Genomic DNA, 14,738 nt, shown 5'->3' with positions numbered 1-14,738 from the left:
ATGCATAGGAGACATCATTTTGGGGAGAACTGTGGATTTTGAAATATCTGGTGAACTGTGTCTATTAAGTGACAACAGTATGCAGATGTGAGAGCAAAACAGCAATTTGCAGCTCCAGTCTTGGAAAAGGAGGGGAAGAATCCTAAGTATGCAGATATATTGTGCCTGTGTAGGAGCCTAAGTATGCAGCTATACTGTCCCAGGTAGGAATCTAAGCATGCAGCTATATTGTCCCCGGGTAGGAGCTTACTTATGCAGCTATACTGTGCCCAGGTAGGAGCTTAGGTATGCAGCTATATTGTGCCCGGGTAGGATCCTAAGTATGTAGCTGTATTGTGCTGGGATAGAATCTTAAGTATGCAGCTATGTGGTGCCTAGGTAGGATCCAAAGTATGCAGTTATATTGTGCCTGGGTAGAATCCTACATATGTAGCTGTATTGTGCTGGGGTAGAATCCTAATTATGCAGCTACACTGTGCCTGGGTTGGATCCTAAGTATGCAGCTATATGCTGCCTGGGTAGGAAAAGTACAGTTTTGTACCTACCATAAATGTAGATGTTCGAAGATCCACATTGCTGCAGTCCTTACACTTGGGTAGTCCACTGTCCTCGGTCGGCCCGAATATCAAAGTATAAGGCTGATGTCGGTCAAGGCGCATTTGACTGACATCAGGACGTCAGGGTACAAATGCGCATGACCGACGTCATATCCTCAGTCTTTTCTTGCCCCAGATGTCAGAAGACCCTAAAAATAAAGGTCAAAACCAAAAGACAGCAAACAACCAACCAACCAACCACCCTTGCACTAATTATATGTACAATATATACAATATACACAATATGTACAACCCAACCCACACAACCACCTCTAACTACAGAGGGAAGGAGGGAGGTAAATTGGACTGCAGCAATGTGGATCTTCGAACATCTACATTTATGGTAGGTACAAAACTGTACTATGTTCTTCATCTCACATTGCTGCAGTCCTTACACTTGGGTAGAATCCCAAAGCAGAGGTAAGGGAGGATGGCTAAACTACAAGGAAGCAGGAGCTGCCAAAATGCCCTGCAAAACAGCAGTGGCAAAACCAGCCCTGGATTTAGAGTAAAGTGGCAGGTGATAATGCCTAGAGAAAGTATGCACTGAACTCCAAGTAGCTGCCTCCAAAATATCCTTGGTTGCCACTCCCTCAAAAGGCTGTCAAGTGGCAGTAGCCCTAGTGGAATGAGGCCTAATCCCAGCTGGAATCTCCTTGCCATGATGGGAATAACAGAAAGCAATGCAAAACCCAATCCACTTAGAAATAGTTTGTTTTGACACAGGCTTGCCCTGAGAACTCAAAGCAAAAGAAACAAACAACTGCTGAGACTGCCTGAACCCTTTAGTTCTGTCCAAATAATAACGCAACTGCCTGTGTACATCTAAAGTGTGCAAAATCTTTTCCCCTTTATTTTGGGGATTTGCATAAAAAGTAGGCAAATGAATAGTTTGGTTTAAAGCCACACTAGAAACCACCTTAGGCATAAAGGAAGGATTAGTGCGTAATGATACCCTATCCTTATGGAAAATCAAGAAAGGCTCAACTGCCATAAGGGCCTGCAATTCAGAAACCCTTCTTGCAGAGGTAATGGCCAACAAAAAAGCAGTCTTCCATGATAAATATTTCAACTCAGAAGTAGCTGCAGGCTCAAAAGGTTGTAGAGTGAGTTTCTCCAACACAAAATTGAGATCCCAAGCAGGAGTAGGAGCTCTTCGTGGGGTCTTATATTCTTTGCCCTCTAAGAAATTGCTTGAACAAAGGATGAGAAAACAATGGTGGGTCACAATCATAGTGAGCCAAAATTGCTGCAGCATGAACTTTAATAGAAGAGAAAGACAAACCTTTGTCCAGTAACTCAGTAAGATATTGAAGAGCCACACACAAATTAGGCTCAGAAACATCAAAATCTTTTGCTGCACTCCAAAATAAAAATCTCTTCCATTTATCTGCGTACACTTTCCTTGTACTAGGCCTTCTAGCTTCCAAAATAACATTCAAAACATGCTGAGGAAGTGGAGGCCCACTATGGTTCAAAACAGAATATGCCAGGCTGTTAGGTGCAGAGAGTGAAGCTTGACATTGAGCAAATGGCTGTCCTCCTGTGACAACAGGTGTGGAATCGAAGGCAAAGGCCATGGAGGCTTCCGTATCAGACTTCTCAGTAATGGGTACCAGTGCTGTCGAGGCCAATCTGGAGCTATTAAAATCATCCTTGGCTTGTCCTGTCTGACCTTTAGAAGTACCTTTGGGAGGAGAGGCAGAGGTGGAAAGGCATACACATGAAGATTGCTCCAATTGAAAGAAAGAGCATCCACTCTCCAAGCTGTGGGATGAAACCTTTGTGCAAAACTTTGGCAGCTGATGGTTTAGTGGAGAAGCGAACAGATCTATGTCTGGAGTTCCCCATGACACTGTCAATTTCTGAAATACATGAGGATCCAATTTCCACTCGTGGGGATCCATAATTTGTCTGCTCAACACATCTGCTAAGGAGTTCTGTGCTCCTGGCAGAAACCTTGCCTGAAGATTGAGCTGTAAACTGAGAGCAGTCTCCCACAAAATCATTGCTTGCCTGCATAGAGGATAAGAATGCGTTCCCCCTTGCTTGTTGATGTACCACATGACAGTTGTGTTGTCTGTTAGAATCAACACCTGCCCTGGAAGAAGTAATTCCTTGAAATCTATTAATGCAAACTGGACTGCTAACATCTCCTTCAGGTTGATATGTAGATGTTGTAGTCTGGCAGGCCACTTGTCTTGTATCCACTTTCCATTTAGATGAGCTCCCCAAGCTTTGTCTGAGGCATCTGTCGTTAAAATCTGACTCGCCTCTGGCCGGGTCACAGAGAGTCCCTTGTTTAGGTGACATTCCTGAGCCCACCACAAAAATTCCTTTTGAATGCAAGGTATTATTTGAATGACAGTGTCCAGATCCTGGCAGTGCTGTGTCCATACATTTTGAGATACCATTGCAGCTTCCTCATATGCAGTTTGGCATTGGGAAGCACCAGAATACAAGATGCCATGAACCCTAAGGCTTGAAGGACTGTCCTTGCAGTCAGCCCGGACTGATGAGATAGTTGATGGAAGTAAAGGGAAAGACTCTTTTGTTTGTCCGGGGTTAAAAAGGCCATCTGGGATGCTGTATTCAGTCTCACACCCAGAAAGCACATGTCCTGAGAGGGTACTAGACTGGACTTTATTTCGTTCACAGAATACCCCAGGCATCTTAGCACTGCTATCACATATTCCAAATGATGAAGAAGCTCTTCCCTTCCTTGAGCCAGAATCAGGCAGTCGTCCAAATAAGGATAGATCTGTATTCCTTTTAGCCTGAAGAAAGCTATCACTGGAGCCAGAACTTTCGTGAACACTCTGGGCGCAGTAGATAAGCCAAAGGGCAATGCAGAGAACTGATAGTGAGAAGTCCCAGCTCGAAAACGCAGATACTTCCTGCAACTTAGTCTGATAGGAACATGAAGGTAAGCCTCCTTGAGATCCAAAGTTACCATCCAATGATCTTTGCCCAGCAGAGGTAAAAGCTGCTGCAACGTCAACATTTTGAACTTGGGAATGTCCAGATAAGTGTTGAGGATAGATAAATCCAAAATTGGTCTCCACGTGTTCCCCTTCTTTGGTACTAGGAACAGGCGAGAATAAAATCCTAGGCCCACTTCTGGCATAGGGACCGGCTGTATGGCCCCTATTTGGAGTAACAGAGAAACTTGCTTGTGAGCCTCTATTCTTTGTTGAGGAGGAACGTCTGGCATGCCTTTGAAAGGAGGCAAGGTATGGAAATAAAACCTGTAACCGTGGTGTATGATATCCAATACCCATCTGTCTTGGGTAATTAAACTCCAATTTTCTTTGAGAAGTGCCAACCTTCCTCCCAAAGGTGCTGCCAGACGAGAAGGCTCTGGCAGCTGAAAAGGTAGGTCATTGGGTCTGTTTACGAAAGGACTGACCCCTGCCCTCACCAAGACTGTGCAGGAGAACTCCCTGTTCTAGGCCTGAAAAGCCCTGAGCTCTGCCCCTACCACGTCTAGATCTACCCCTAGACTGGGAATCATAAGAAGGATACGTCCACCCCTTAGTAGGCCAATTTCTACTAAACTTTGGAGGCTGGACCTGCAAAAATCTTTAACAGTCTGCATAGACTTAGCCTTGTCTTCCATTTTCTTTAAAACTGCCTCAACAGGAGAACCAAACAACACGTCAGATTGCAAAGGAGCATCTAAAATCCTTGTTTTAACATGGTCAGACAAATTCTGATCCCTCAGCCAGGCGTGCCTGCGAAGAACTGACCCAGTGGCAGCCACCCTAGACGAGGCCTGTACAGCATCAAAACCACATTGTAAAGAATGCTTACCCACCTGTTCAGAAACATGTACTAAATCTTGCAACTCTTTACAATCAATACCTTCTGCCACAGCATCAACCTTAGACTTCAATTGTGAAAGGAGATAGTTTTGGTATTTCAACATGTGAAACTGGCAATTCAAAGCCCTCATAGCAAGAGTGGAAGAAGTATAAACTTTCTTTCCCCATCTATCCAAGGCCCTGGCCTCTTTGTCTGCAGGAACCGGATTCTTTACAACAGAAGCCTTAACACCTTTAGGCCCCTGGCTAACAGTTTCTGGGTCTGCCCTAGGACTCTTAAAAGATACTTATGAGCTTCAGGCACCCTGTAATACCTATCCGGTTTAACAGGAGCAGGAGGCAAAGAATCAGGATTAAGAGAAGCCTCTGTAAAACATCTTCCACTACATCCAAAACAGGAGGTATAGCCAAAGGCCTATGCTGGGGTAAAAAAAAAACTCCCTAAGCCTTTTCCTGGAATCAGAGAAGTCCTGACCTTCCCACTTAAAATGCTCCCTCATGGAATGAAGGGTTTCTGAAAAAGAAAAATCCTCAGGAGGAGAAGCAGAAGGAGTAGAATCATCCACATCAGAATCAGAATAAGGAGAGTACTCCTGCAAGTCTTCAGCCGAAGACTCTGAAACATCTGAAGCCTGCTCAAAACTCCCTAGCTCAGGCTCCACACTAGGTCTCTTATCAGGAGGGGGCATAGAACCCCTAATCAAAGTAATCAAATCTTCTGCCATTTTAAGCATATGCTTCTTGGGCACAGTTCCTGAAGAACTAGGGGTAACACCAACTGAAGCTAAACCTGGCCTGCCCCTGGGAGAAGCCTTGGAAACAGAAGGAGAGGGCCTAACCACCCTAGGCAGGGAGGGGAGTATAGTAACCTGAGAAGCCCCATCAGCCTGGCCTGCCTCCTGAGAGGCCACATCCTGCAAAAACAAAGTCTCTCCATGGGAACCCAAAGAAACCTCCGGTGGAACCACCGGCTCCACCGACACCTCTAAAGAACCGGCGTCCGGTACTGACGGTTCCTCTAGCCTAGGTTTAACAGCTTTGTCCTTGCGCTTCTTCGAAGAAGCGGGCGTCGGAGCATCCGACGGCATTTTATAATTGCACCGCTTCCCGAAGACTAACCTGGCACAATCTAATCTTCTCTTAATAGTGCGCTTATTGAATCTAGCACAAGAGCGACACCCAACAACGTCGTGCTCAGGCCCTAAACAAGGAATACACAAAGTATGGTAGTCTCTATGTGGTATCTGTTTCCCACAAGAAATACAATTATTCACTTTTTCTGACATCCGGTAAACCACTGAGGCAAGAAAAAACTAAAATATTCCCCAACGGGGTACTTAGCCAACTTTGATTCGGTCTGAAACTCCGAAATCGAACAATTTCAGAACGCCAACCGGCACTTGCAACGCTGCTTCTGCATCGGACCATGCGGCAAAAAAGACTGAGGATATGATGTCGGTCATGCGCATTTGTACCCTGACGTCCTGATGTCAGTCAAATGCGCCTTGACCGACGTCAGCCTTATACTTTGATATTCGGGCCGACCGAGGACAGCGGACTACCCAAGTGTAAGGACTGCAGCAATGTGAGATGAAGAACATCTAAGTATGCTTCTATATTGTGCCCAGGTAGGAGCCTAAGTATGTAGCTAAATTGTGCCGGGGTAGAATCCTATGTATGCAGCTAAACTGTGCTGGAGTAGAATCCTAAGTGTGCAGCTATATTTTGTTCAGGTAGGAGCTTAGCTATGCAGCTATATTGTGCTGGGTTCCTATCAGACAGTTGAACTTCTGCAAGTTCGAATCTCATATGGTCGAGACCATAAGTTAGAATTTGCAGAAGTTCTAGTGTTTCAGTGAAATCTCCGTAAGGGGAGGTTTCCATTTTGTTCAATGTGGTGTGATCTCGGAGTTGGTATATTTAAGTAGTGGGGGGTGCAGCCCCCCATGTGGGAGGTGCAAGGGGGCTTGCCCCCTGCTTACAACAGTTTATTTTGTTTTCTTTTTTTTTTGTTTTTTATCCATAGTCGAAGTTTTTTAACTTCGAACAGGATGGTTTGAACATTCCGTGTTCGAAGTTATTAAACTTCGACTATGTGATATAGACCTTATTGTGCCTGGGCAGGAACCTAAGTATGCAGCTATAGTGTACCAGGATAGAATCCTAAGTATGCAGCTATGTGGTGCCTGGGTAGGATCCTAAGTATGCATCTATATTGTACCCAGGTAAGATCTCAAGTATGCAGTTATATTGTGCCCGGGTAGGATCCTAAGTATGCAGCTATATGGTTCAGGGCAGAATCCTAAGTATGCAGCTAAATTATGCCTGGGTAAAATCCTAAGTATGTAGCTTTACTGTGCCTAGGTAGACTCCTAAGTATGCAGCTATATTGTGCCCAGGTAGGAGCCTAAGTATGCAGATATACTTTCCCCGGGTAGGAGCTTAAGTATGCAACTATATTGTGCCCAGGTAGGAGCCCAGGTATGCAGCTATATTGTGCCTGGGTAGGATCCGAAGTATGCAGCTATACTGTGCCAGGGTACAATCCTAATTATGCATCTATATTGTACCCGGGTAGGATCCTAAGTATATAGCTATATTGTGCCTAGGTAGAATCCTGAGTATGCAGCTATATTGTGCCTGGGTAAGAGCCTAAGTATGCAGCTATATTGTGCCCAGATAGGAGCCTAAGTATGCAGCTATACTGTGCCGGGGTAGAATCCTGAGTATGTAGCTATGTGATGCCTGGGTAGGAGCCTAAGTATGCAGCTATATTGTGCTGGAGTAGAATCCTGAGTATGCAGCTATATTGTGCCCGGGTAGGAGTCTACATATGCAGCTATATTGTATTCTGGTAGGAGCTTAACTATGCAGCTATATTGTGTCCATGTAGGAGCCTAAGTATGCAGCTTTATTGTGCCGGGGTAGAATCCTGAGTATGCAGCTATGTGATGCCTGTGTAGGATCCTAAATATGCATCTATACTGTACCTGGGTAGGATCCTAAGTATGCAGCTATACTGTGCCCAGGTAGAATCCTAATTATGCAGCTACATTGTGTTCAGGTAAGAGCTTAACTATGCAGTTATATTGTGCCTGGGCAGAATCCTAAGTATGTAGCTATATTGTGCTGGGGTAGAATCCTAATTATGCATCTATATTGCGACCAGGAAGGATCCTAAGTATGTAGCTAAATTATGCCCAGGTAGAATGCTAAGTATGCAGCTATATTTTGCCCTGGTAGGAGCCTAAGTATGTAGCTATACTGTGCCCAGGTAGAATCCTAAGTATGCAGCTATATTTTGCCTGTGTGGGATCCTAAGTATGCAGCTGTATTGTGCTCAGGTAGGAGCCCAAGTATGCAGCTATATTGTGCTCAGGTAAAATCCTAAGTATGCAGCTATACTATGCCCAGGTAGGAGCCTAGGTATGCAGCTATATTGTGCCCAGGTAGGAGGCTAAGTATGCAGCTACACTGTGCCTGGATAGGATCCTAAGTATGCAGCTATAGGTTCCTATTACTTGATCAAAAGTTTAGGTTAGCATACACGGTTTTAAAAAATACAGTGCTAAAACAGAGCAATATAAAACCTTCTAGGTTTCGAATCTTCTAAAGAGACAGTAAACGGTCAGTGTTTGACATTGGTTTGAACAGATACTGCTTTGTTTTAAAACCTTTATTTTCTATAAACTTTTAAAATATGGTAATTGATATATAATGATGACATATACCAGTTCTAAACTTTTATTTTTAATTTAAATAATGTTTTTTATGCATTGTAGAAGAGATTTCCCTTAATGGCATATTCAGCTTTATAGGCAGACTTATTTATAATTGTCCAGTTATGGATGATATGAAGCCATAAAGATGATCTTAAATATAATTTAAATATGATTCCTCTGGAGGAAAATCAACCAAGCTGATGTGGCAATTGACAGCATTTGAAAGATAAACTTTGGGCTGATGTAAATTATAGCATGAAAGGTTGAACTTTTATAATATAGCTGCACTGCACAGGCATTCAACAGTTAAGTCATCACAGAAAATAATGCCTCCATGTCTAAAACATCGTTGGGCATGAGATGTTACACATGTCTAGACACGGTCAGAGTAAACATCAAAGGATATTTGTAGAATAAGATGAAAACAATCTCTGTTTATGTTTGCATTAAAAGCTGGTAGAAAAAAAAAGTTACACCAGCAGTAGACTGCAGTACTGTAGTACAAGTAAAAGTTACAGGAAATGTATGCTTCCAACAGGAAATTAGTACCAGTCTGGTTCATCATATTTGAATGTTGTGCCCTGAACTGTTCCTATGAGCATATCAGTGAGGTAGGCATATGGTATTAGGCAGTCTGCATATCTGGCATATACAATGTGAGCAACCGTGTCCATAATCAACAGTTAGATGATCAGTGTGGACAATTAGCCATTACAAATAATAATGTAGGGCAGCAATGAGAATAACAGCAAGAAAGAAACATGAAACAAAATGTCACATTTAGCTTCAATAACTGCAATATAAAAGGCATCAGTACAAAACTGAATTCCGAGGCATATACTGCTTCAGTGCAGATTAAAAGACGTCACTTTTATCATCCTTTCACACAAAAAATGTCCATAGTGCATACTACAGTTCAGAAAACATGGCTCCCAGACACTCCCTTTAGTTACTACATACACTTCTTTTGTGCCAGACAGAAAGATGATCGGTAAAACTAAATCCCAGCTCATCTGTAACCATTTTTATTGAAATATATATTTAAAGATCTATTAAATAACAACAGTCATGGGTGATGTGGTGGACAAGCTCCACATACCCCTTAGTCAGTAGGCTTCACCTCTGCTCCTGCTTACTTAATATAACCTACCCTGTTACATGACATTATGGTAGGTTTATATTTTTGACAAAATGGGATGTCAAAGAAGTGCCATTAAGAAGTAAAGTTTAATACATGTGCATTCTAAGTAAATAAAAATACACTTTTTCGTTATCAATATCAAGAGTTTCTGTTCATAAAACTGTAGTATTTCCAATGGGGTTTGGCAGGTTTACTAAGATTAGCAATGGAAATTCAATTTGTAGAAAGGAATTGGTGTTGTTATTTAAAACATGTACTTGTCAGCTGTATCATAATTTTAAGAAAACATACAGAGGGTTTTGGTGTCTGTGGTGGTGGTGGTGGTGGGGGGGGCAGGACTGAAATAGTCTTATGTTAAAATCAGGCAGAGAAGTTGACTCTACAGTACTGCAGTCTACTACTGGTGAAAGCACCTGCCCAGGAAGCTGCTGTTCTCACTTATTAGGAAAGCAGTTTTTAAGTCTGGTATGTTAGACTGCATGTATTAACATGTGGGAAAGATATCATTATAAAATGAGATGGGAGAGTCTACCAAGAGCCATCATTTTCAGCATGACTCTAGCACTGGTTTTGATACTAATAGGATGAAATTTTGTTAGAAAACATGCTTAGCATATTGATGGTGGCAGGTGGAACTTTTATGTTAAATGTAATTGCACAGTACAAATTAAACATAATGAATAAAAGTACGAACCAATGTTCAAGTACACCTTCATAGTTTCTCTTATAAAATATAAGCAGAGGCCGTATATGTCATCAGTATATTTTAAAAATGCATACTGACCCTGTGTCTTCATATAGGTGTTTGACAATTCCCCATGGAATGACAAAGAGTAATGGCACACCTGTGGTGAAAAAGAGAAGCATAGTCAAATGTGCTGCAAATATAAATGCTACATTAACATAGCGAGAAAGAGTGAAACATTGACATAGCCAGCAAAGAGAAAATGTGCACTTATATAACAATTAAGCACTAGGACTTTGCTCTTTTAAAGGTATCACTAATAGGAATTATAATTCTCAATGCTATCACCTAACAGCAAATATTTACAGTCTGATATGAGAGGTTAAAAGCAGATTATACAACAACCTCCCCCCATTAATATTCCAAAACGTGCATGCTGATTGCTCAGCATGCACATTGTAAATCCGAGTTATAGTAATGGAAAAAGGTCCGGTCGCCCAGATTTTTTCCATTAGTATAACTCTTTTTTTTATAGCAATGGGGAACACAACACCTCCGTTGTTGTTTAGACACTGTCTCGCTATGTTAAAGGAGTTTAACATAGTGAGACAGCTTTAAAAAAAGTAACGGAGATCTTCCTATCTCCGTTGCTTTTTTTAAAGGTGTCTCACTATGTTAAATGAGTTTAACATAGCAAAACAGCTTTAAAAAAAGCAACAGAGATTCTCCGTTGCTTTTTTAAAGCTGTCTCGCTATATTAAACTCCTTTAACATAGCGAGACAGTTTGTAAAAAGCAACGGAGATCTTGCTTTTTCCATTGCTTTTTCCCACAGCTCTGATGTACTGCGTAAGCATACGCATGCGCAGTACATCAGAACTGCCGCAGAATACCAGACAGCTGCGGAAGGTCAGCAAGGAGGCATTATTTAAGAAAAATAATAATTTTTTTTCTTAAATAATGTCAGTGTATAATAGCAATAACCCACTTCTGGGTGTGGGTAATGCTGGATTTATCCACGGTTGTCTTTGTTTGGCCACTCGGGCTTCGCCCTCATGACAAAATCACACCAACCATGGGTAAATCCAGCATTACCCACACCCAGGCGTGGGTTATTGCTATACTTATCCATCCATATTCAAGACATTTCTACAGTTCGGTCAAGTTCGTTATTCATTATTGCCTCTCAAGCAAAAAGAAAAAAAAGAAAAGTAAGTAAAAAATACTGATAAAGATATAAGGCGAAAGGTGATATATGCAAAAACATCTGTACATCTTAAATACCTACAACAGTAACTTTTAATATAATTTTACTATATTCTTTGAGAGTTGCTCTACTGGTTCTACACACAGACACAAAAGACATATACATACACACACACACACACCACACATGCACGCACGCGCGCACACACAAACACACACACACACACACACACACACACACACACACACACACACACACACACACACACACACACCTTGCACGCATATACACAGTGCACGACTAAGTTTCAATCAGTAATTAAATCTGCTTAAGTTACCTGAATAGTGTTTTGACTTTAACTTACCAAGAAGTACAGCTGAATGTTCCATGAAGGTATTACTGAAGGATAAAATGGAACTTTGATCCAGTTCTTCAGTATCCTGTTTTAAAACAGAACTTAAATTCACCATTGACCACTGATAAGCTGTGTCAGAGGTCAGGGATCCAGACATTTTAAAGGACATTACTTAGATATTGTTTTATCTTGTCTTTATGGCGGAAACAGAATCAAACATTAATTTTGGCTAATTAATGGAGATGCTGAAAACATCTCAGTTGTCTTTACACATTACTAGCATGGTTGAATTCTATGTTCACTTTTGCATAAAATAAAATGGAAGGTCAAAATAGCATGACAAATTTTTATGCCCCCTTGGGTAATTCTAAGTGAATCCTATCTTTATGAAACAGTATTCGCGTAAATAGTTATTAAAGCCTATAGTCTGAAATTATTCTGGCAGAGACAACAGCATCTAAAAACTCCAAGTGTTATGGTGAAATTATCATGCTTGAATTTATATTTCAGAAGAAAATTGCTTCTCAAAAAGTTCACTATGCAAAGATTTATAGAAGGGGGATATATCTTACAATTAAAAAAAGTTAAGAAGTTAGCAGGTGAAACACAAAGAGTTCCACATTAAAACAATGGGACATACAATGGGACACAGGATTCATAAAAAGACTTTATGCATTTTGCCACCACACTTTTTACCAATACTACAAACATTGGTTTGGCAACGTTGGCCAATAATTGCCACGGATCCTATGCTGACCAAAACTATTTCATTTAGGATTGTGCTTTTGAATAAAATGGTTGAAGAAGAGGATGCACACTGTTTTGTTTCTAATTTTAAGACAGCAATTCCCTAAAAGGCACATTAAATGTGTAAGTGTGCAATTTGTCTTTATTTGAGCAATCTACACAAAAAGTATATACATGGCAAGACAGTACAGGCGAACTTTTGATTTTCAGATGGAAGACTTGTGCATTTTTTTTTGCCAATACAATGTCCTGCACTGGTACATTGGACAAACTTAAATGTTATATTAGACTCGGAGTGAAGTCAGATTCAATTGCAGTTCACTCCAAACATGGACATGCAGTGAGGGTGAATGCAATAGAAGCATTTTAGCTACTCCAGGTATGAAAAGAGGGGAGATACAGGCAGATCATTATTGAAATCGGAGGCAAAACCTATATAAAAATATCAAACATTGCATCTAATGGAACTAAAATTGGAGTTAAAACTAGTGAATGTTAATGTGAGAAAATTGTGTTTATGTATATTAAAATGCTACTCGGCATGAAAATTAGTCTATTTATACTGTAAGGGTGAATGGCAGGTGTACTCTTAAGAAATGAATGAATGCTTAATTGAAGTAATATTCTTACCTGTTAGGGAGCAATACAAAAACTGATCATACCTCTCAACTTCTTTGCTCAAGAATTCTAGACAAAGTCAAAAATAATGGGGAGATAAAGGGCAAAATCAGAGGCCCTTTTTAAACATTACTCCAGTTCACTTAAACATATAACGGAACAGTAGGTTTCAGATCAACATTCAGCTTGTGATCAATAAGAAGCATTAAGCTAATATCTAGTACGACTGACTGTAATTCTCAGGGATTTACTAGAAAATCATGGGACAATGCAAAACTATGAGGCAAAATCAGGGATATTCTGCTAAATAACGGTCAGATGAGAGGTGTGAGTGTAATATTTTTGAATTGTTTGCTCTCCTTCTGAATGTAAAATGCTAAGGCAGCAAGGAGATTATTTTAATAAAATAAAATATTTATTTGGTAGCTGCAAGTTTTGTCATTTTAAGAATATAAATCGATTTTAAAAGACACATAGAATTATACATTCTTTATGTTGCCTTGAGTAAATCATGGGTTAATTCTCAGTGAATATCTCTGTTTATTTAACAGAATTCTCTTAAATAGATACCAATTACTGTAGTTTAGCTGGAGGATCACAAGGTGAAAGTTAATGGCATGAATTTAGGATTTCAGAAGTGCACTGATTTTTCAAAAATCCAAGATGCAGAAACTCCACCCTTACCCTCTTCATGAATGCATGTACTACTTCTAATTCTGGGAGCCCTAGTCTATGAAAATTCAGGCTAGGACTAATGATATGTATAAATTCAGAGAGGGGTGGCCTAGACTGGACAGGAACAGTAGATTTTTAGAAATTTAGCAATGACAATTTTCCAGAGTGACGTATTCTTACTACCTTCCAGGGCCTGACTACCTCTTGCATGATCATGCTGAGAATACACACAGACAGATGTTACAACCTACTAAAATTGTGCCTGCATACCTTCATGGCTGTACATCACTTTATCAGCTATATCTTGCATTCCATTAGGCCTGAAATGTGATTTGGATATCCGTTGGACCAGACCATGCAAGAAGGGATCATATAAATTAAGTCCCAATTAAACTGATGAGACACAAGCAGACATTATAGTTAAGTCATGCACTGGCACATGTTCCTATCTGCAGCCTCTGTGGTGTTAGACATGCTCACCCTTTTTGACATAGTAAGGAGAATATTCCTCACAGATTCTCATTACCTCAGCTCTTGGATTCCTGTCAGATTCTCCAATGTTCACATGTTGGAGAGAGAGAATGGTAAAGGAATGCATGTATACATCAGCTAAGGTCTACGATAAACAACACTGGGAATGTACATATTCTTCCCAGTATATTTAGGGTCTAGATTCTTGGCACTTCAAATGCATGTCTAAATCCTGAGACTTTTTGTGAAAGGCTACAGCAGATATGCCCAGGACATCAAGCAGTAAATTAGCCTCCATTTTACCCACAGATCATATATGTCTTACAATTTATTGGCTACACTGTGTCTTTATAAATCCGGGATATAATCACCTGAAATAAGATGAATCCATACAAATACTACAGCCATAAAATGTCTTTAGAGCAATAACCATCTGTAATCCAGTTATTTCATAATCCTTCATAATGTTTCCTCTCATTCCAACCTGCAATATCCTTATGACTCATACCCTTCACCCTTTGTCTTAAAAAGTACAACTAACAAGAGAACTTTCTGCAAGATTCAAGCATGTTTGTGGTGAAAGATGACTGTAAACATTCAGATCATGTTCTGTGAAAGTACCTCTTTAAAGCATTAATATTTTGAATCTTGCTGAACCCCAACTCTATGGGCTCAGGAAGACTGCAAGAATCCAAAGG

The 14,738-nt window shown here is 40.6% G+C and overlaps 1 protein-coding gene across 1 annotated transcript in view; it reads right to left on the bottom strand.

Moving 5' to 3' along the window:
• The window catches only part of GLP1R (glucagon like peptide 1 receptor), a 3,029,130-nt gene that overhangs the window by 619,716 nt on the left and 2,394,676 nt on the right, over positions 1–14,738 (bottom strand). The window contains exon 9 of the mRNA XM_044084828.1: positions 10,068–10,128. Within this exon, the coding sequence (XP_043940763.1) occupies positions 10,068–10,128 (61 nt within the window). The remainder of the gene's footprint in view (positions 1–10,067; positions 10,129–14,738) is intronic.

The sequence above is a fragment of the Protopterus annectens genome, chromosome 1.part1 (assembly GCF_019279795.1).
Source record: "Protopterus annectens isolate FY-2018-M chromosome 1.part1, PAN1.0, whole genome shotgun sequence".
NCBI classification, from domain to species: domain Eukaryota; kingdom Metazoa; phylum Chordata; order Ceratodontiformes; family Protopteridae; genus Protopterus; species Protopterus annectens.
This window is presented reverse-complemented; position numbering and strand designations above follow the sequence as displayed.